Source organism: Coregonus clupeaformis, chromosome 29 (genome assembly GCF_020615455.1).
Source record: "Coregonus clupeaformis isolate EN_2021a chromosome 29, ASM2061545v1, whole genome shotgun sequence".
NCBI lineage: Eukaryota > Metazoa > Chordata > Actinopteri > Salmoniformes > Salmonidae > Coregonus > Coregonus clupeaformis.
The window spans coordinates 11,233,016-11,254,136 of record NC_059220.1 but is presented as its reverse complement, the minus strand read 5'-3'; the positions used below and the strand labels follow the sequence as shown (position 1 = coordinate 11,254,136).

The following is a 21,121-nucleotide window of genomic DNA, read 5'->3' as shown; positions in this document are numbered from 1 at the left end:
TGTGTGATGACTGTGTGTGTGTGTGTGTGTGTGTGTGTGATGGCTGTGTGTGTGTGTGTGATGGCTGTGTGTGTGATGACTGTGTGTGTGTGTGTGTGTGTGTGTGTGTGTGTGTGTGATGCTGTAGTACATCCTCCTCTATCTACTGCTGTGTCACTCTCAGAACCTCATGTAAATTGATGGTGTCTTGAAGCGGTCATTTGACTGTTGCAACCAGTTAGTTACCATGTGATCAGGAAGTATTTAACCTTTATAACAACATTGCTTCTGCAAGGGAGTCCAGCTTCAGTGTGTGTGTGTGTGTGTGTGTGTGTTACCATGTGTGTTACTATGTGTGACTGTGACTGTGTGTGTGTGACTGTGTGACTGTGTGTGTGTGACTGTGTGTGTGCGTGTGTGTGTGTGACTGTGTGTGACTGTGTGTCTGTAACTGTGTGTGACTGTGTGTCTGTAACTGTGTGTGACTGTGTGTGCGCTTGCATGTGTGTGCTAGGCTGTGTCATTACTAGCTTAGCTCACATGACACAGGGGTAAGGACACACTGCATGCAGGGAGCCAGGCAGGCACACTTTCAACACACACACACACTCACACACACACACACACACACACACACACACACACACACACACACACACACACACACACACACACACACACACACACACACACACACACACACACACACACACACACACACACACACAGCCATCACACACACACTCACACACAGCCATCACACACACACACTTTCATTCCCTTCTTTCTATCTCACCCAACCCGTTACCTTTCACTGGTACTCCATTGTGTTGGAAAGGGTTTTTACATGGCTGCAGGCAGCTTTAACAATAGGTCCATTAGGAACCCTGTTGGGACCTCTCTGGACTGCCCTGTAACATGCCTGACCCCTCTGGTCTCTTCACAGGATGTCTCCCATGAATGAACGAGGCTAGTGGACATCCAGACATCTCTATCAGCACCGGCAACCTCTCAATACAGCAGGAAGACGAGTTAAAGGGAAGAAGGAGAAGACTGGGTTTGGTCTACGTCCAGTCCAACTCCCTGGCTGTTGGTTGCATATGTGGTTTGGTGATTTCTGTTGAAATATGCAACTCCCTCTCCTAGGGTGTGTGCTGTGAACATTCTAATCCCTTTGTCTTCAGATAAGGACAGTGGAAGAGAACCACTTTGGGCCATACGTTGATTGGTGGTCTGTGTGGTTGGGGGACTGTTGTATACCTAGTACCCCATACACCCCCCACCTCCACCTAGCCCCGTTATTCATGCTAGACATGAGTTTACCATCCCAGCAGAAACCCAACAGTAAGAGAACAGGCAAGCGCATCTCTTTTTTCAACGACCAAGGAGTGGCGATGAAGGAGACGTCCTCTCAGCAGCATCCAGAAGGTTCTTACTACGGCCTTGGTGCCCCAGCCCCAGATCCTGGTCCTGGCCAGAGTAAGGCTGCAGGCACCGTCACCTCCACAACCTCCAACCCAGAGGCTCCACATACTGGTATGTACCTCAACTCAGTGATCTTCAGTCCAGAGAAAGGAGACCAGAGTCGGGGACATTACCAACAGACTGTACCCATGAAGTGGGCTCACCAGGACCCAGCAGCTCAACCACAGCCTCAACAGAGAACTGGAACTGAGAACTGGACACAGGGTGTAACTATGGCTAACTGGGGGCAGAACTTTGCTCCGTACCTAGGGGGCGTCAACGTCAGTGACTCACGGTCCCAGACCAAGACTGCCTTTGCCAAGCAGCAGATCCGTGAGGGGCCTCCACCCCTGCAGCCCCAGCAGCCCCAGCCCCAGATCCAGCCCCCTAGTAGGGCTGTGGAGAAGCAACCACCCCAGCAGAAGCAGGTGGTTAACCTTAACCCTCTCCCTGGTGGAGGAGAGGCCTACAGAGACGTTAGGGATGTGGCCAAGCCTCACAGTCTAGAGTGGGAGCAGCAGCATCAGGCTTCCCAACAGCAACAGCAACAGCAGTCCCAGAACCAGGTGTTTCCACAGACCCTTAAGCCTGGGGCTCTAAATGCCCAGCAACACAGCACATCCAACCCTGGGGGCAGCTCCGTGCTTCAGCCCTTCCAGCTAGCCTTCGGCCAGCCCAAGCAACACCTAACGGCTGGCTACTACCAGGTGTTTCAGGGGGGCAACAGGACTTTACCCAATCTGAACTACAACGTCCAACAGCCCAAACCCCAACCACATCCACAGACCCAACCACATCCACAGACCCAACAGCCCAAACCCCAACCACATCCACAGACCCAACAGCATCCACAGACCCAACAGCATCCACAGCTCCAGCAGCAGCTGCAACAGACCCAACAGCATCCACAGACCCAACAGCATCCACAGACCCTACAGCATCCACAGACCCAACAGCATACACAGAGCCAACAGCATCCACATCTCCAGCAGCAGCTGCAACAGACCCAACAGCATCCACAGCTCCAGCAGCAGCAAATAAAACAACAACAACAGCAACAGAAACAAATATTACAGGAACAACAACATATGCAACAACAACATCATCAGATGCAACAGCAGCAAATGCTTCAGCATCAACAGCATTTACAACAACAGCAACAACAACTACACATACAACAAGAGCAAGAGTTACAACAGCAACAACAACAACAACAAATACAACAGCAACAGCAACAGCAAATACAGCAACAATTACAGCAACAACAACAAATACAACAACAGCAATTGCAGCAACAACAACAACCCCAACATATTCTAGAATACTACCCCAGCAGCCAGAACCCACCTACCCACCCACACCCTCACTCCCAGCCGCCCGTGTTGGTGCACTCCCAAGAGCCCTCTGTTCAGGCATCAACCCCCCCAGACCTCCAGGAGACGTCCTCAGACCCTCTAAACATTCCCCCCCACACAGAATCCCAGCTCCCCCCTACAGAGACCCAGCTCCAGCCTCCCCATCTCCAGCTGCAGCTTCGAAGATCCAGGAGACTCTCCAAGGAAGGTGGACCACCACCAGTTGACAACCCCTTCCTCATCCCATCTGATGGGGCCCAGAATGGGCCCTCTGAGGGGCCAGGTGGAGCCCCCAAGGCGGATGATGTCCACATTGCCCAGGTGGCCCCTACAGGGGTCATCCAGAGCACACGCAGAAAACGGAGGGTCTCCCAGGAGGTTAACCTGGAGACACTGGCCCAGAAAGCCTCAGAGATGGAGTCCCTACCGCCACACATCGTCAAGGTAACTGTTTCTGCTACCCTGGTGCTTGTTGTAATGCTTTGAGGGGTATAGTATAGTTACATGATAGTTACATTTTATAAACGGCATATCCCATCTTCAATTTTAACCGAACTTTCCATGCATACATATGCACTCGCGTACAAATCTATTGAAACACACAGTGGTATTGGGCTTGAGGAGCTGCAATAACAGTCCTCTTTGATGGATGTTGTTAAAACATCCATTTGGTTGTTGTTTACCTTTGTATAATGGCAGAGGGATTCTGGATCCCTTATCTAGAAGTAGATCAGAAACAAAAAGCTTAATGCGTCTGCCAAGGCCGATCGAGCCTGAAATGATGTTGTTTATGAATGATTAGCACTGAGCAGAATAAGCAATCATCAGCCCAATATTAACACAGCAGATCTGAATGATTTAGCAGTGTCTGTCTTCATGGAAGGGTTTTATTGATAGGTTATGGATGCACAATTACTCATGATATAACGCATGACCTAAAAACGATAAGGATTACTCCTATTTTGTGTGTGCAAAAAACAGCAAGAAATGCAAACCACATGTGGGTATTTTGTCCTCAGTGCAACCTTTGACAGTTTAACCTACTGCTCTAAGTGTCGTTACACCAATTCGGTGCCTTTTGAGAGGTGTAACTTGGTGAAGAAAAAGTTTGATTTCACCTTTTATTTATTTATTTCACCTTTATTTAACCAGGTAAGCCAGTTGAGAACAAGTTCTCATTTACAACTGCGACCTGGCCAAGATAAAGCAAAGCAGTGCGATAAAAACAACAACACAGAGTTACACATGGGATAAAACAAAACGTACAGTCAATAACACAATAGAAAATATATATACAGTGTGTGCAAATGTAGTAAGTTATGGAGGTAAGGCAATAAATAGGCCATAGTGCAAAATAATTACAATTAGTATTAACACTGGAATGATATATGTGCAAGAGATGATGTGCAAATAGAGATACTGGGGTGCAAATGAGCAAAATAAATAACAATATGGGGATGAGGTAGTTGGGTGGGCTAATTACAGAATGGCTGTGTACAGGTGCAGTGATCGGTAAGGTGCTCTGACAACTGATGCTTAAAGTTAGTGAGGGAGATAAGAGTCTCCAGCTTCAGAGATTTTTGCAGTTCGTTCCAGTCATTGGCAGCAGAAAACTTGAAGGAATGGCGGCCAAAGGAGGTGTTGGCTTTGGGGGTGACCAGTGAGATATACCTGCTGGAGCGCATACCACGGGTGGGTGTTGCTATGGTGACCAATGAGCTAAGATAAGGAGGGGATTTGCCTAGCAGTGATTTATAAATGGCCTGAAGCCAGTGGGTTTGTCGGCAAATATGTAGTGAGGACCAGCCAACAAGAGCGTACAGGTCACAGTGGTGGGTAGTATATGGGGCTTTGGTGACAAAACGGATGGCACTGTGATAGACTACATCCAATTTGCTGAGTAGAGTGTTGGAGGCTATTTTGTAAATGACATCGCCGAAGTCAAGGATCGGTAGGATAGTCAGTTTTACGAGGGCATGTTTGGCAGCATGAGTGAAGGAGGCTTTGTGTGACACTCTGGCTCCATGGACTTTGATTATTGAGCCAGGGTTGTTCATTTTCTTTTGGGTGTATTTCTATGTTGGTTTCTAGGTGTTCATTTCTATGTTGTGGTGGTTCTTGATTATTCATGTGACTCCCAATCGGAGGTAACGAGTGACAGCTGTCGGCTCGTTATCTCTGATTGGGAGCCATATTTAAACTGTTGTGGTTGCACTGTGTTTTTGTGGGTTTTTGTTCCGTTTTCGGTCTGTTGTACCGTGGACTTCATTTGAGTCGTCTTTTGTTTTGTATTTGGTTACTTTGATTAATAAAGTCATGTTTCTTGGACACGTTGCGCCTTGGTCATACTTGGACGACATAGACGACCGTGACAGAAAAACCCACCACAAAAAGACCAAGCAGCGTGTCAAGCGGCAACAGGACCTACCTACACAGGATTTATGGACTCCCATAAAGGATTCATGGACATGGGAGGAGATTCTGGATGGTAAGGGGGCCTTGGGATCAACCGGGAGAATATCGCCGTCCTCGTGAAGAGCGGGAGGCAGCTAAAGCCGAGAGGCGGCGATATGAGGAGGCAGCACGGAGGCAAGGCTGGAAGCCCGAGAGTACTACCCAAGAATTTCTTGGGGAGGAAGCGCCAGGTATGGAGAGAACGCTGGTGGATGTCCTCCTCGGCTGGGGACATATTACGCAGGAGGAGGCCGTCCGGTACCGGAGGGCGATGAAGGGGGAGAACCTGGCAGGAGAGGAGCAACGGCATCAGCAGGGCCATCGTCGGAAGGACGAGAGGCAACCCCAAAAAAATTTTTTGGGGGGGCACATGGCTTGGGCGCCTGGGCAGCAGGAGGCTGCCACAGGGAGATGTGGAGAGAAGGCTATCGGATTACGGGAGCCATTGGCGAGTAGAGGGAGGGAAGTTGTTGTGGCACGGCGTGAGAGACTGAAGTGTGTTACCAGTCCGGTCCGGCCCGTTCCTGATCCCCAGTTAAGGCCAGTGGTGTGTGTTCCCGGTACGGACCGGCCTGTTCCTACTCCACGCACCAGGTCCACGATGTGCGTCGCCAGCCCGGCCCGGCCTGTTCCGGCCACTCGCACCAGGGATACGGTGCGCGTCGCCAGCCCAGCCCGGCCTGTTCCTGCTCCACGCACGAATCCTACGGGGTGCGTCACCAGTCCAGCCCGGCCTGTTCCTGCTCCACGCACGAAGCCTACGGGGTGCGTCGCCAGCCGGCCAGAGTCTGCCGTCTGCCCAATGGCGCCTGAACTGGCCGTCTGCCCAACGGCGCCTGAACTGCCCGTCTGCCCAACGGCGCTTGAACTGCCCGTCTGCCCTATGGCGTCTGAACTGCCCGTCTGCCAAGCGCTGCATAAGCCGCCCGTCTGTACTGAGCCTGCAAAGCCGCCCGTCTGCCATGAGCCTTCAGAGCCGTCCGCCAGACCGGGAGCCGCTAGAGCCTTCCGCCAGACAGGAGCCGCTAGAGCCTTCCGCCAGACAGAATCATACACCAGCTATGGAATCAGCAGGAGCCGACGCAGCCCATACTAGACTGGAAGCCCAGGTTCGGGGCCAGCAAGAGCAGCTCCTGCAGATGGGAGCCGCCCTGCTGGAGGTGATGACCGCAATCCGAGGCTGGGGTCCGCCTCCACCGCCAGCCGCCCAGCCAGCACCATCAGCCAGCCATGAGCAGCCAGATCCGTCAACCAGCCATGAGCAGCCAGATCCGTCAGCCAGCCATGAGCAGCCAGATCCGTCAGCCAGCCATGAGCAGCCAGATCCGTCCAGCCAGCCACGAGCAGCCAGATCCGTCAGCCAGCCGCGAGCAGCCAGATCCGTCAGCCAGCCATGAGCAGCCAGATCCGTCAGCCAGCCATGAGCAGCCAGACCCGTCAGCCAGCCATGAGCAGCCAGATCCGTCAGCCAGCCACGAGCAGCCAGATCCGTCAGCCAGCCACGAGCAGCCAGACCCGTCAGCCAGCCATGAGCAGCCAGATCCGTCAGCCAGCCATGAGCAGCCAGATCCGTCAGCCAGCCATGAGCAGCCAGATCCGTCAGCCAGCCATGAGCAGCCAGATCCGTCAGCCAGCCATGAGCCGTCCCAGCCAGGATCCGCCAGAGCCGTCCAGCCAGGATCCGCCAGAGCCGTCCAGCCAGGATCCGCCAGAGCCGTCCTGCCAGGATCCGCCAGAGCCGTCTAGCCAGGATCCGCCAGAGCCGTCTAGCCAGGATCCGCCAGAGCCGTCCAGCCAGGATCCGCCAGAGCCGTCCAGCCAGGATCCGCCAGAGCCGTCCAGCCAGGATCCGCCAGAGCCGTCCAGCAAGGATCCGCCAGAGCCGTCCAGCCAGGATCCGCCAGAGCCGTCCCAGCCCGGATCCGCCAGCCAGCCAGGATCAGCCAGAGCCAACCAGCCAGGATCCGCCATTCAGTCCGGAGCTGCCCCTTAGTCCGGTGCTGCCCCTTAGTCCGGTGCTGCCCCTTAGCCCGGTGCTGCCCCTTAGTCCGGTGCTGCCCCTTAGCCCGGTGCTGCCCCCTTAGCCCGGTGCTGCCCCTTAGTCCGGTGCTGCCCCTGAGTCCGGTGATGCCTCTTAGTCCAGTGCTGCCCCTTAATCCTGTGGGGTTTAGTTGGGGGTGGTCATTTGGAGGAGGCTACGTAAGCGGGTAGTGACTATGGTGGGGTGGGGACCACGACCAGTGCCAGAGCCGCCACCATGGACAGACGCCCACCCAGACCCTCCCCTAGACTGTATGCTGGTGCGCCCGGAGTTCGCACCTTTAGGGGGGTACTGTGACACTCTGGCTCCATGGACTTTGATTATTGAGCCAGGGTTGTTCATTTTCTTTTGGGTGTATTTCTATGTTGGTTTCTAGGTGTTCATTTCTATGTTGTGGTGGTTCTTGATTATTCATGTGACTCCCAATCGGAGGTAACGAGTGACAGCTGTCGGCTCGTTATCTCTGATTGGGAGCCATATTTAAACTGTTGTGGTTGCACTGTGTTTTTGTGGGTTTTTGTTCCGTTTTCGGTCTGTTGTACCGTGGACTTCATTTGAGTCGTCTTTTGTTTTGTATTTGGTTACTTTGATTAATAAAGTCATGTTTCTTGGACACGTTGCGCCTTGGTCATACTTGGACGACATAGACGACCGTGACACTTTGTTGCGAAATAGGAAGCCGATTCTAGATTTAACTTTGGATTGGAGATGCTTAATATGAGTCTGGAAGGAGAGTTGACAGTCTAACCAGACACCTAGGTATTTGTAGTTGTCCACATACTCTAGGTCAGACCCGTCGAGAGTAGTGATTCTAGTCGGGTGGGCGGGTGCCAGCAGCATTTGATTGAAGAGCATGCATTTAGTTTTACTTGTGTTTAAGAGCAGTTGGAGGCTACGGAAGGAGTGTTGTATGGCACTGAAGCTCGTTTGGAGGTTTGTTAACACAGTGTCCAATGAAGGGCCAGATATATACAAAATGGTGTCGTCTGTGTAGAGGTGGATCTGAGAATCACCGGCAGCAAGAGCGACATCATTGATATACACAGAGAAAAGAGTCGGCCCAAGAATTGAACCCTGTGGCACCCCCATAGAGACTGACATAGGTCCAGACAACAGGCCCTCCGATTTGACACATTGAACTCTATCTGAGAAGTAGTTGGTGAACCAGGCGAGGCAGTCATTTGAGAAACCAAGGCTATTTAGTCTGCCAATAAGAATGCGGTGGTTGACAGAGTCGAAAGCCTTGGCCAGGTCAATGAAGACAGCTGCACAGTACTGTCTATTATCGATCGCGGTTATAATATAGTTTAGGACCTTGAGCGTGGCTGAGGTGCACCCATGACCAGCTCGGAAACCGGATTGCATAGCGGAGAAGGTACGGTGTGATTCGAAATGGTCGGTGATCTGTTTGTTAACTTGGCTTTCAAAATCTTTCGAAAGGCAGGGCAGGATGGATATAGGTCTGTAACAGTTTTAACATTGTGTCATAAAGAGCAAATGTTCAACTTAATAAAAAATATGTTTTCTCTTCTCAAGAGGATAATACAAACATTACTATAGTAAGTGCCAAATAAAGTAACAGTGTTCACCGTAACAGGGTTGACGATTTCATCTTAAATCAGTCATAAATCGCCTTGTGATGGGAAATGGAATTGTGTTGTGTGCAACAGGGAGGGGCAATTGAATGCAAGCTTCACAATTTTGTTGTTGTTGTTAAAACATTTCTAGGTTGTCTATCTATGGTTAACAGGGTTGACGTGTTACGCTCGATAAGCTCAGTTTTCCACCACAAAACACCAGAAAAGGCCCAAAAAGAAGCAGCTCGCCTGCTTTTACTCTCTATATGTTTTACAACGTGGGGATGGTAAGGGGTATATGCAGCCTTGGTCTTCCCCTACATTATATCTAGCGTGTAACGGTGCACTCCCTTGTGTCTGCCTCATGCCTCACCATATAGCATATAGAATAGGACTGCTAGGTTAACCTGCTGAATGCTGACTGGACCCGTTTCACTCTGCACTCCTCCATCCTCCCCCATTGATTCCATCAAAGCGGGGGTGTAAGTGTGCGGTGCTCAGCAAAATGTATGCCTCTCTTTCTCCTGTCCTGGTGTTGGGGCTGGAGGCTGGAGTTTTCCACTGGGAATAGACAAGGAATAGGCCTCTAGCATCAGGTCATACTCACTCCTATAGGCATCTGCCACACTCACTCACTCCTATAGGCATCTGCCACACTCACTCACTCCTATAGGCATCTGCCACACTCACTCACTCCTATAGGCATCTGCCACACTCACTCACTCCTATAGGCATCTGCCACACTCACTCACTCCTATAGGCATCTGCCACACTCACTCACTCCTATAGGCATCTGCCACACTCACTCACTCCTATAGGCATCTGCCACACTCACTCACTCCTATAGGCATCTGCCACACTCACTCACTCCTATGGGCATCTGCCACACTCACTCACTCCTATGGGCATCTGCCACACTCACTCACTCCTATGGGCATCTGCCACACTCACTCACTCCTATAGGCATCTGCCACACTCACTCACTCCTATAGGCATCTGCCACACTCACTCACTCCTATAGGCATCTGCCACACTCACTCACTCCTATAGGCATCTGCCATACTCACTCACTCCTATAGGCATCTGCCACTCTCACTCACTCCTATAGGCATCTGCCACACTCACTCACTCCTATAGGCATCTGCCACACTCACTCACTCCTATGGGCTTCAGCTGATGAAATACACTTCATTTTATTATGTTTATTTAGGGAATTGAAAGTCAGTTTACGGCATTATGCTAGTGTTTGCTTCCTGGTAGTATAATTCTATTATAGGTTCACTTCAGTACGACAACACATTAAGTAGTAAGTAGTTTGTTTGCTCATTTGATCTGTAAAGGAAGCTTGTTCAGGTAGCCTCTCCAGTCAGGTATTTGATGATGTGTGTATCTGTCTGTCTCGTCATCAGGCGCAGCACCACAGGCCCTGGAGCCCCCAAAGACCAGCGCCAGGGCGAGGGACCATGGACAGGGATTCAGGGGGCCACAGTGTCAAGCGGCCCCGTGATGAGAGCATGATGCCGCTGGTCATCCCTGTGTCAGTCCCCGTACGGAGGTCAGACCCCCCCTCGTCCTCGTCCTCCCCAGACGGGGAGCAATCTACCCTGGGCGCAGGCTTGCCACAGAGACCCTTCACCCTCCAGGACGTGACCAGCATGGACGGCAAACCCTCCGTCATTGTCACCCGCAGGCGATCGCTCAGGAACTCTCTGTCAGAGAGCTCAGGACAGGTGGGTGCTAGTGTCCTCCCCTCACATACACACCTTACTGACGTCTCCTCTAGTGCCATCAGCAGGGGCTTGGTTCATACCTCTGTTCCCCTATAATCTCTTATAATCCTACATGTCCTGCCACCATGCTCTTGCACTCCCCCTCATCCAGCACCCAACTCTCCCCTGTTTCCCCCAATGTCTCTCTCTGCCCTCATTCCAACCCTGCCCCTCCCCCTCCCTCCCTGCTGCCCCAGATCAGGTCAAGGAGATTAGCAGGGGTTATCCACGCTATAGATGGAGGTATAGCCTACTGCTATACTGTACTGTACAAGAACCAGGGTGGGGGTGTACTGGACATGTTATGTGTGGGGGGATAATGTACAGTATATATGGTGAGGGTGTACTGTGTACTGTATGGGGGATCATGTATATAAGGTGGGAGTGAACTGTAGATAATGTAGAACAGGGGTCTCCAACCTTTTCTAGCATGAGAGCTACTTGAAACATGTCATGCTACTCATTTTTATTCTAGCTTTCAAAAAGGCACATTCTTCTCTTCTCTCCCCTGCAACTCTTCCCCGGGTCCTTAGTGTACAAGAGAAAGTAGTGCACTATGTTTTCTGTCAATATACCTGGTAAAATAATGGTTAATAAACTATTCTAAGGGGGCCCTATAAAATCTGTGATTTTATTTCTCCCAAATTATGTTTTGTCTGTTTTATTTTTCCTGGTTTTAGATTACAATTGTTCATAGAGAAACAACGAAATTTGATGTTCTGAGTCGATGTCAATGCTTAAATCACATCAGAAGACCATTTTTTTTAGGTCTGGAAGAAAACAAACAAATGTGGATTTATTTGTGTATTTCCCCTTTAATGAGGAATGTGAGGTCTAATGTACCGGTCTAGCGATGGTTCTGTATTGCTGCTGGTCATTTCGTGGCAAAGTTAGCAAATAACTAATAATAGATACAAATGATATACTTCCTCATGATATACTTCTGCCAGGTAAGCCTACTTTGCAGTTAACATTTTAATTGAGAAGGTTTTGGGGAAAGTATTTCTGTCAACCCACAAGATGGTTATCACATGGCTACACGCAGTGTTAGACATACGCCCACACCACACAGACAGACAGGGGCAATATTGATGGAAATTAATTGGCAGATATTGTGTTAGGTTTTGCTTTTTAAGCCAATCGTGGCTAACCAGGGGTGGGATAATGCCAATGTTCCATTGGTTACATAATAGCTGGGAGCTTGCAGTGTCTGATACTTGTGAGATTTGTTTATGACATTTTGCGGTGGAACACATCAAAATTGCATGTACTTTGAGAATAGTTTGGCGAGCTACTCATAGGTGGGCTGCGATCGACCTGTTGGAGACCCCTGATGTAGAATGTATCCTCTCTCTAGTGTCTGACCAGATGAACAACTCACTTAGACTGCATGCTGTAAACATTGCTTCATACTAACTGGTGTATAGTAGTGTGGACAGGGTGGACATGGATCAGTGCCTCGTAGTTTGTCATGTATTTGTATGTTTGTACTGATGTTCTACCTCCTTTAGAACGGCGGAACCGAGGGAGGGAACGACAACGACGGCAAAAAGCCCAAACGGCGTCCCCGGCCCGAACCCCTCTTCATCCCGCCTCCCAAGCCTGGCACCTTCATTGCCCCCCCGGTCTACTCCAGCATCACACCCTACCAGAGCCACCTCCGCTCCCCTGTCCGGCTGATAGACAACCCCCTGACCATGCCGCCCTACACCCCCCCGCCCATCCTCAGCCCGGTGAGAGGGGGATCAGGTCTCTACTTCTCTACCTTCCTCTCCTCTGCTGCCTCCAGCCAGGGTCTTCCTCCACCAAGAGTCTGCCTCCAGCCAGGGTCTTCCTCCAACCAGGGTCTGCCTCCACCCATCACGCCCAAATCAGCCACACGCAGCCTGCTGAGATCCAGTGAGTACCACTACCTGGGGCCTACTGGGGTTGTAGTACAAACCTACTCAACCTGTGTGCTTCTGGGGGTTGTAGTCCAAACCTACTCAACCCATGTGCTTCTGGGGCTTGTAATCTAAACCTACTCAACCTGTGTGCATCTGGGGGTTGTAGTCCAAACTTACTCAACCTGTGTGATTCTGGGCGTTGTTGTCCAAACCTACTCAACCTGTGTCCTACTGGTGTTTAGGATTTAAACAAGCTGTCATCAGAATGAACTGTAGCTGGTATGGCAACTGCTCGGCCGCCGACCGCAAGGCACTACAGAGGGTAGTGCGTACGGCCCATTACATCACTGGGGCCAAGCTTCCTGCCATCCAGGACCTCTATACCAGGCGGTGTCAGAGGAAGGCCCTAAAAATTGTTAAAAACTCCAGCCACCCTAGTCATAGACTGTTCTCTGTGCTACCACACGGCAAGCGGTACCGGAGCGCCAAGTCTAGGTCCAAAAGGCTTCTTAACAGCTTCTACCCCCAAGCCATAAGACTCCTGAACAGCTAATCATGGCTACCCAGACTATTTGCATTGTCCCCCCACCCCACCCCCTCTTTTACTCTGTTTATTATCTACAGTGAGGGAAAAAAAGTATTTGATCCCCTGCTGATTTTGTACGTTTGCCCACTGACAAAGAAATGATCAGTCTATAATTTTAATGGTAGGTTTATTTGAACAGTGAGAGACAGAATAACAACAAAAAAATCCAGAAAAACGCATGTCAAAAATGTTATAAATTGATTGTCATTTTAATGAGGGAAATAAGTATTTGACCCCTCTGCAAAACATAACTTAGTACTTGGTGGCAAAACCCTTGTTGGCAACCACAGAGGTCAGACGTTTCTTGTAGTTGGCCACCAGGTTTGCACACATCTCAGGAGGGATTTTGTCCCACTCCCTTTGCAGATCTTCTCCAAGTCATTAAGGTTTCGAGGCTGATGTTTGGCAACTCGAACCTTCAGCTCCCTCCACAGATTTTCTATGGGATTAAGGTCTGGAGACTGGCTAGGCTAGGCCACTCCAGGACCTTAATGTGCTTCTTTTGAGCCACTCCTTTGTTGCCTTGGCCGTGTGTTTTGGGTCATTGTCATGCTGGAATACCCACCATCCACGACCCATTTTCAATGCCCTGGCTGAGGGAAGGAGGTTCTCACCCAAGATTTGACAGTACATGGCCCCATCCATCGTCCCTTTGATGCGGTGAAGTTGTCCTGTCCCCTTAGCAGAAACCCCCCCCAAAGCATAATGTTTCCACCTCCATGTTTGACGGTGGGGATGGTGTTCTTGGGGTCATAGGCAGCATTCCTCCTCCTCCAAACACGACGAGTTGAGTTGATGCCAAAGAGCTCCATTTTGGTCTCATCTGACCACAACACTTTCACCCAGTTCTCCTCTGAATCATTCAGATGTTCATTGGCAAACTTCAGACGGGCATGTATATGTGCTTTTTTGAGCAGGGGGACCTTGCGGGCGTTGCAGGATTTCAGTCCTTCACGGCGTAGTGTGTTACCAATTGTTTTCTTGTTGAATATGGTCCCAGCTGCCTTGAGATCATTGACAAGATCCTCCCGTGTAGTTCTGGGCTGATTCCTCACCGTTCTCATGATCATTGCAACTCCACGAGGTGAGATCTTGCATGGATCCCCAGGCCGAGGGAGATTGACAGTTCTTTTGTGTTTCTTCCATTTGCGAATAATCGCACCAACTGTTGTCACCTTCTCACCAAGCTGCTTGGCGATGGTCTTGTAGCCCATTCCAGCCTTGTGTTGGTCTACAATCTTGTCCCTGACATCCTTGGAGAGCTCTTTGGTCTTGGCCATGGTGGAGAGTTTGGAATCTGATTGATTGATTGCTTCTGTGGACAGGTGTATTTTATATAGATTAGGAGCATTCCCTTTAAGAGTGTGCTCCTATTCTCAGTTCATTACCTGTATAAAAGACACCTGGGAGCCAGAAATCTTTCTGATTGAGAGGGGGTCAAATACTTATTTCCCTCATTAAAATGCAAATCAATTTATAACATTTTTGACATGCGTTTTTCTGGATTCTTTTGTTGTTATTCTGTCTCTCACTGTTCAAATAAACCTACCATTAAAATTATAGACTGATCATTTCTATGTCAGTGGGCAAATGTACAAAATCAGCAGGGGATCAAATACTTTTTTCCCTCACTGTATGCATAGTCACTTTAACTCTACCCACATGTACATATTACCTCAATTACCTCGACTGACCGGTGCCCCCGCACATTTACTCTGTATACAGTGGGGAAAAAAAGTATTTAGTCAGCCACCAATTGTGCAAGTTCTCCCACTTAAAAAGATGAGAGAGGCCTGTAATTTTCATCATAGGTACACGTCAACTATGACAGACAAAATGAGAAAAAAAATTCCAGAAAATCACATTGTAGGATTTTAAATGAATTTATTGGCATATGATGGTGGAAAATAAGTATTTGGTCAATAACAAAAGTTTCTCAATACTTTGTTATATACCCTTTGTTGGCAATGACACAGGTCAAACGTTTTCTGTAAGTCTTCACAAGGTTTTCACACACTGTTGCTGGTATTTTGGCCCATTCCTCCATGCAGATCTCCTCTAGAGCAGTGATGTTTTGGGGCTGTCGCTGGGCAACACAGACTTTCAACTCCCCTCCAAAGATTTTCTATGGGGTTGAGATCTGGAGACTGGCTAGGCCACTCCAGGACCTTGAAATGCTTCTTACGAAGCCACTCCTTCGTTGCCCGGGCGGTGTGTTTGGGATCATTGTCATGCTGAAAGACCCAGCCACGTTTCATCTTCAATGCCCTTGCTGATGGAAGGAGGGTTTCACTCAAAATCTCACGATACATGGCCCCATTCATTCTTTCCTTTACACGGATCAGTCGTCCTGGTCCCTTTGCAGAAAAACAGCCCCAAAGCATGATGTTTCCAACCCCATGCTTCACAGTAGGTATGGTGTTCTTTGGATGCAACTCAGCATTCTTTGTCCTCCAAACATGACGAGTTGAGTTTTTACCAAAAAAGTTATATTTTGGTTTCATCTGACCATATGACATTCTCCCAATCCTCTTCTGGATCATCCAAATGCACTTCAGACGGGCCTGGACATGTACTGGCTTAAGCAGGGGGACACGTCTTGCACTGCAGGATTTGAGTCCCTGGCGGCGTAGTGTGTTACTGATGGTTGGCTTTGTTACTTTGGTCCCAGCTCTCAGCAGGTCATTCACTAGGTCCCCCCGTGTGGTTCTGGGATTTTTGCTCACCGTTCTTGTGATCATTTTGACCCCACGGGGTGAGATCTTGCGTGGAGCCCCAGATCGAGGGAGATTATCAGTGGTCTTGTATGTCTTCCATTTCCTAATAATTGCTTTCACAGTTGATTTCTTCAAACCAAGCTGCTTACCTATTGCAGATTCAGTCTTCCCAGCCTGGTGCAGGTCTACAATTTTGTTTTTGGTGTCCTTTGACAGCTCTTTGGTCTTGGCCATTGTGAAGTTTGGAGTGTGACCGTTTGAGGTTGTGGACAGGTGTCTTTTATACTGATAACAAGTTCAAACAGGTGCCATTAATACAGGTAACAGTGGAGGACAGAGGAGCCTCTTAAAGAAGAAGTTACAGGTCTGTGAGAGCCAGAAATCTTGCTTGTTTGTAGGTGACCAAATACTTATTTTCCACCATAATTTGCAAATAAATTCATTAAAAATCCTACAATGGGATTTTCTGGATTATTTTTTCTCAATTTGTCTGTCATAGTTGACGTGTACCTATGATGAAAATTACAGGCCTCTCTCATCTTTTTAAGTGGGAGAACTTGCACAATTGGTGGCTGACTAAATACTTTTTTTCCCCACTGTACCCCCTGTATATAGCCTCTCTACTGTTATTTATTTTATTTTTTACTTTTCAATTTTTTACTTAACACTTATTTTTCTTAATACTGCATTGTTGGTTAAGGGCTTGTAAGCATTTCACTGTAAGGTCTACACCTGTTGTATTCAGCGCATGTGGCAAATAAAATTGGATTTGATTAGCTGTGGGAGTTGGATCATAACATTATTCCCTCATATAAACGTTTCTTGAGTAATGCGCATGAAGTAAGCACACTTCCTCAAAATCTGCTATGCTAAATATTTCTGCTGTAAGAAGATAAGAATAGTACATTTAACATACTTTTTTTTTTTTTTCAGACAGCGTTGACATAACCCCACCAGTGCTCTCAGTGATCGGTGAGGCCACTCCAGTCAGCATAGAACCGTGAGTACACACACACACACACACACACACAGAACACACCACCCTCCATACTCCCTTCACCCCATTATCAGTTACGTGTATGGATCTCAAGTTTAAGATCCGAGCCTGAGAAATCAAAGTACTCTTAAATCAAAGTAATTTTAAATCAAAGTCATCTTAAATCAAAGTACTTTTAAATCAAAGTAATTTTAAATCAAAGTCATCTTAAATCAAAGTACTTTTAAATCAAAGTACTTTTAAATCAAAGTACTCTTAAATCAAAGTTAGAGTCAGAGCAGATATTCATCCAAGGCCCAACAACTAGTCAAATGGTACACAGTGTGTCTTTCTCAGTGATGGTGCTGAGTCTATTGATATGTGCTGCAGCAGAGGAGGACTATTTGTATGTTAGTTATGAAAGGATAGATTGGGTGCTTTGGATCTGACCCAGTTAGCCTGTATCACAGCCCTGATTTTATCCACAAAGACAGAGGAGTGTGTGTGTGTGTGAGCACGGTGTGTGTGTGGGAGGTGGGGGTGGTTGGTGAGGAGAGACAGGGTGCATTGTGGGTTGTCTTACATTCCCTTTCTTCCTCTCTCTGACTGGTAGCAGCTGGCTAGTAGTCAGGCCGGCCGGGCGGGCCAGGCGGGGACATCCTCCAGTGGTGATAAATCAGGTCTTTCAGCTGAGTCTGGAGCAGCCAGCCTCCACTTTGTTTCCTCTTCTGCTTCCTCCTTAAACAGTCCCCCTCAGCCCCCTCAGCCAGATCAGCTTACAGCAGGGGCCTGTTGATTAGTGTACAATGTAGCAAAACATTTTGCAACGGGGAAACAAATACGATTGTTTCTTATTGGAAAAGTCCATGTAGTCCTCAGCCAGATCAGCTTACACCAGGGTTAGTTCAGGAGGCTAACTTTGTGAACGTTGCAGATAGAAATCATATTAATAGAGCTGACGTGATCCTTTATTCTACATGTCACAGATGCTTGTTTGTTTTACGTAGGCCTAATATATTTCTATCTGAATGTTCTACAACGTTGTGCCCTGCTGAACACTCCCCAGCTAGCTCACTCTGTGGGAGGGGAGGGGACCTGAACTGAGCTAGCAGGCTGCAGCCCAGGGAGGGAGCAGGCAAAAATAGTGTCTGCGTTCCAGACTGTTTTCAAAGCCGCCAGTAGCTATCATTGGAGGGGTATCCTGGGGGTAACCTGATCCACTTACAGCTTTATCATCGTCCTGTTGCTTCAGTGCAGCAGACAGTTATTTTAAATGATTAGCTGTGGCTTATTTCTGCCAACCAGCCGACCACTAGTTAACTACATGTCTGTATAAGAACACTTATTCACATTATTTTTCTTTAAATAGAAAATTGACCTAACTTACGAAAGCTTCCCTGTCAATCACAACAATATGATCTAGAATTCGAATAATGGAGGCTGTGCCATAGCAGCACATAGACTGCCTATCATGCGCATTTCAGAAAGTGTCTCCCATCTCTCCAACTGACCACTGACTGTACATTCTGTCATCTCAGGCGTATAAACATCGGTGTGAGGTACCAGGCAGAGGTACCAGAGCTGAGGCAGCGTTCAGCGGCCCAACAAGACCATCCCAAGGCTGAGCTGGTCTGGGCTCCTCTTCACAACCTAGAGGCTAAACCTGGAGATCGGGAGAGAGGTAACACACTAACATACGTATCAGCTGACTTTCCCACCATTAATAATCTGTCATAATACTGTCATTAACCAGGTATTATCCAATAGAAATTAGTCAGTAAATCAAGCATTCAGTAGTGATTTGAAGAACCCAGTGGAGAAATTTTGCTGATCATGCTATCTCAATCACGATCTCTCTCTCTCTCTCTCTCTCTCTCTCTCTCTCTCTCTATCTCTCCCCTCTCCCCCCCCGCCACCCTCTCGCTCTCTCTTCAGTGGATGACCTCATGAACCTGGCGTGCTCAAGCGCTCTGCACGGTGGAGGGACCAATCAGGAGCTAGCGCTGCACTGCCTGTACGAGTGCAATGGTGACATCATGGTGAGCAATGCATGATGGGTCATGATGACTGAGGAGGGATGACAGAAAACGAAAAATAGTGTTTGGGTGTTGACAGATTGTACCTCAGTTTGTGAGGCTTTTCTTCCATCTTGTGTGTACTGAACAGAGCACTGATCTTGGGATTTAACGGGACCCCGGCTGTGTTCCAATATCCAGACCAGCATATAACTTGCTAAACCACCACCAAATGCATACACAATGCATTACATTTTTTATGTTTTGATTTGAGCCATTTAGCACAGCACTCTCTACCTCCTGCAAACACAAATGGTGTATGGTTTGGTAAGGTATTAGGGTGAATGGTTTGTAAGGGTATTAGGATGTATGGTTTGGTAAGGGTATTAGGGTGAATGGTTTGGTAAGGGTTATTAGGGTGTATGGTTTGGTAAGGGGATTAGGGTGTATGGTTTGGTAAGGGTATTAGGGTGTATGGTTTGTAAGGGTATTAGGGTGTATGGTTTGGTAAGGGTATTAGGGTGAATGGTTTGGTAAGGGTTATTAGGGTGTATGGTTTGGTAAGGGTTATTAGGGTGTATGGTTTGGTAAGGGGATTAGGGTGTATGGTTTGGTAAGGGGATTAGGGTGTATGGTTTGGTAAGGGTTTTAGGGGTGGAGGAATTGTTAGTGCTGTCACTCAGCAGAGTCAACCACTGTGTATCTAACACGTAGCAGATGTGGTGCAGCACAGTGGCTAGTGAGTCCACTATTCCAGCTAGTAGCCATGTTCTCCTTGAATCTAGGTGTTTTTTTGTTATCAGATATGCTCAGTGCTCTATCTGCCCAATGTAGAAAACGCTTACACACACACATACACTGATACAGTACACACACACACGCTGACACACGCTGACACACTGGAGTAAAGGTCATGTATGGGGCCTTGGGCAGAAACACAGCAATGTGTTCAATTAAAGAGATAGAGATAGAGAGAGAGAGAGAGAGAGAGAGAGAGAGAGAGAGAGAGAGCGAGACAGTGAGCTAGAGGAGAGGGAGTGAGAGAGAGAGAGAGACAGTGAGATAGAGAGAGAGAGCGAGACAGTGAGCTAGAGGGAGTGAGATAGAGAGAGGGAGGCGGCCTATACTAGTGGCTCCAGCTTGCAGCATTTGGCCATGTTGTTGTCAAGGAGACAGGGTGGCTGTCAGTGTGTGAAGTTCTCTATCTCTCTCTCCCTCTCTCTCTGTCTCTGCAGCAGCAGGAGGCATGTTGCTCTCTTACAGTATATCTCCCGGTTAATCCCCTCAGTATTAGGGACAGATCAGCCTATCAATATCAAGTAGAACTCTGATCAGTGTCCTGTGTGTTCTCCAGAAACCAGCCAAGTAAACCTTGATTTAAAGTATTGCTCGGAGACTCATAAACTGTTGCAAAAAATAAACACATTTTTCATTTATTGCTCTTCAGAGTTAATTTGTAAATGGTTGGGTTGATATGTTGTTCTTGGTTTTCAGGAAGCGTTGGCCCGCCTGCTGTTGAAAAACCCCATCTTCCCAAAGAACCACCGTCTAGGATACTACCACTACTCCGGTTGGTCATGACATAGAACTAGGGTTGCAAAATACTGTTCACTTTCCTAAAAGTCCCAGGTTTTCCAGAAATTAGGAGGGAAAAAGCAAGAAATCTGGAATCCTCTAAACAGGATTTCTGGAAAACCTGGGAATTTTTTGAAAAGTTACAGGAATTCTACAAACCTACATATAACACTTTATATCTGTACAGTGTTATGTCAATGGTTATCGCACTGCTTTCTCCCCTGGCACTCTCTTACTGTGTCTCTAACTCACTATGTGGGTACTTTTACCAAATCAGAATCATCAAACTTCACTGGATTATGTCAAAGTGCATTCCTGCAGGCATGCCTGTGCTGTCTGAATACTGGAATGAGTCCTTTTCTTCTCTCCTCTAGTAACAGGGGGAGGCTCCAAAGCCCCCCTCAGCCTTAAACAATGGCAGCTGAAGGGAGGGGAGGTGCTAGCTGGTGGTGGATGGAGTGGGAGGAGGGGTGTGTGTCCGTGGGTAGAGGTGGGGGGTGTGGGGGGGGCTGTGGAAGGGAAACTGTGGAGGATTGAGAGTGTTGCTGGGGGTGATGGGAGCGGAGTGAGAGGTGGAGTGGGAGAGGACGGGGTAGAGGGGGTTTGTGGGGTTGTGGCATATGGTTAATCCCAAAAAGAGGACAGAGAACTATTGTTTGTCCAACCAGTCGTGTGTGTGTGTGTGTGTGTGTGTGTGTGTGTGTGTGTGTGTGCGCCTGTGTGTGTC

At 48.4% G+C, this 21,121-nt stretch overlaps 1 protein-coding gene across 1 annotated transcript in view; it reads left to right on the top strand.

The window, feature by feature from the left end:
- Positions 1 to 1,292: 1,292 nt before the first annotated feature.
- LOC121544659 (mitotic deacetylase-associated SANT domain protein) overlaps positions 1,293 to 21,121 on the top strand; it is a 30,743-nt gene continuing 10,914 nt past the window's right edge. Inside the window, exons 1-8 of the mRNA XM_045209048.1 lie at positions 1,293 to 2,195; positions 2,670 to 3,242; positions 10,280 to 10,600; positions 12,151 to 12,538; positions 16,762 to 16,828; positions 18,343 to 18,485; positions 18,740 to 18,843; positions 20,314 to 20,389. Coding sequence (XP_045064983.1) covers positions 1,293 to 2,195; positions 2,670 to 3,242; positions 10,280 to 10,600; positions 12,151 to 12,538; positions 16,762 to 16,828; positions 18,343 to 18,485; positions 18,740 to 18,843; positions 20,314 to 20,389 — 2,575 coding nt within the window. The remainder of the gene's footprint in view (positions 2,196 to 2,669; positions 3,243 to 10,279; positions 10,601 to 12,150; positions 12,539 to 16,761; positions 16,829 to 18,342; positions 18,486 to 18,739; positions 18,844 to 20,313; positions 20,390 to 21,121) is intronic.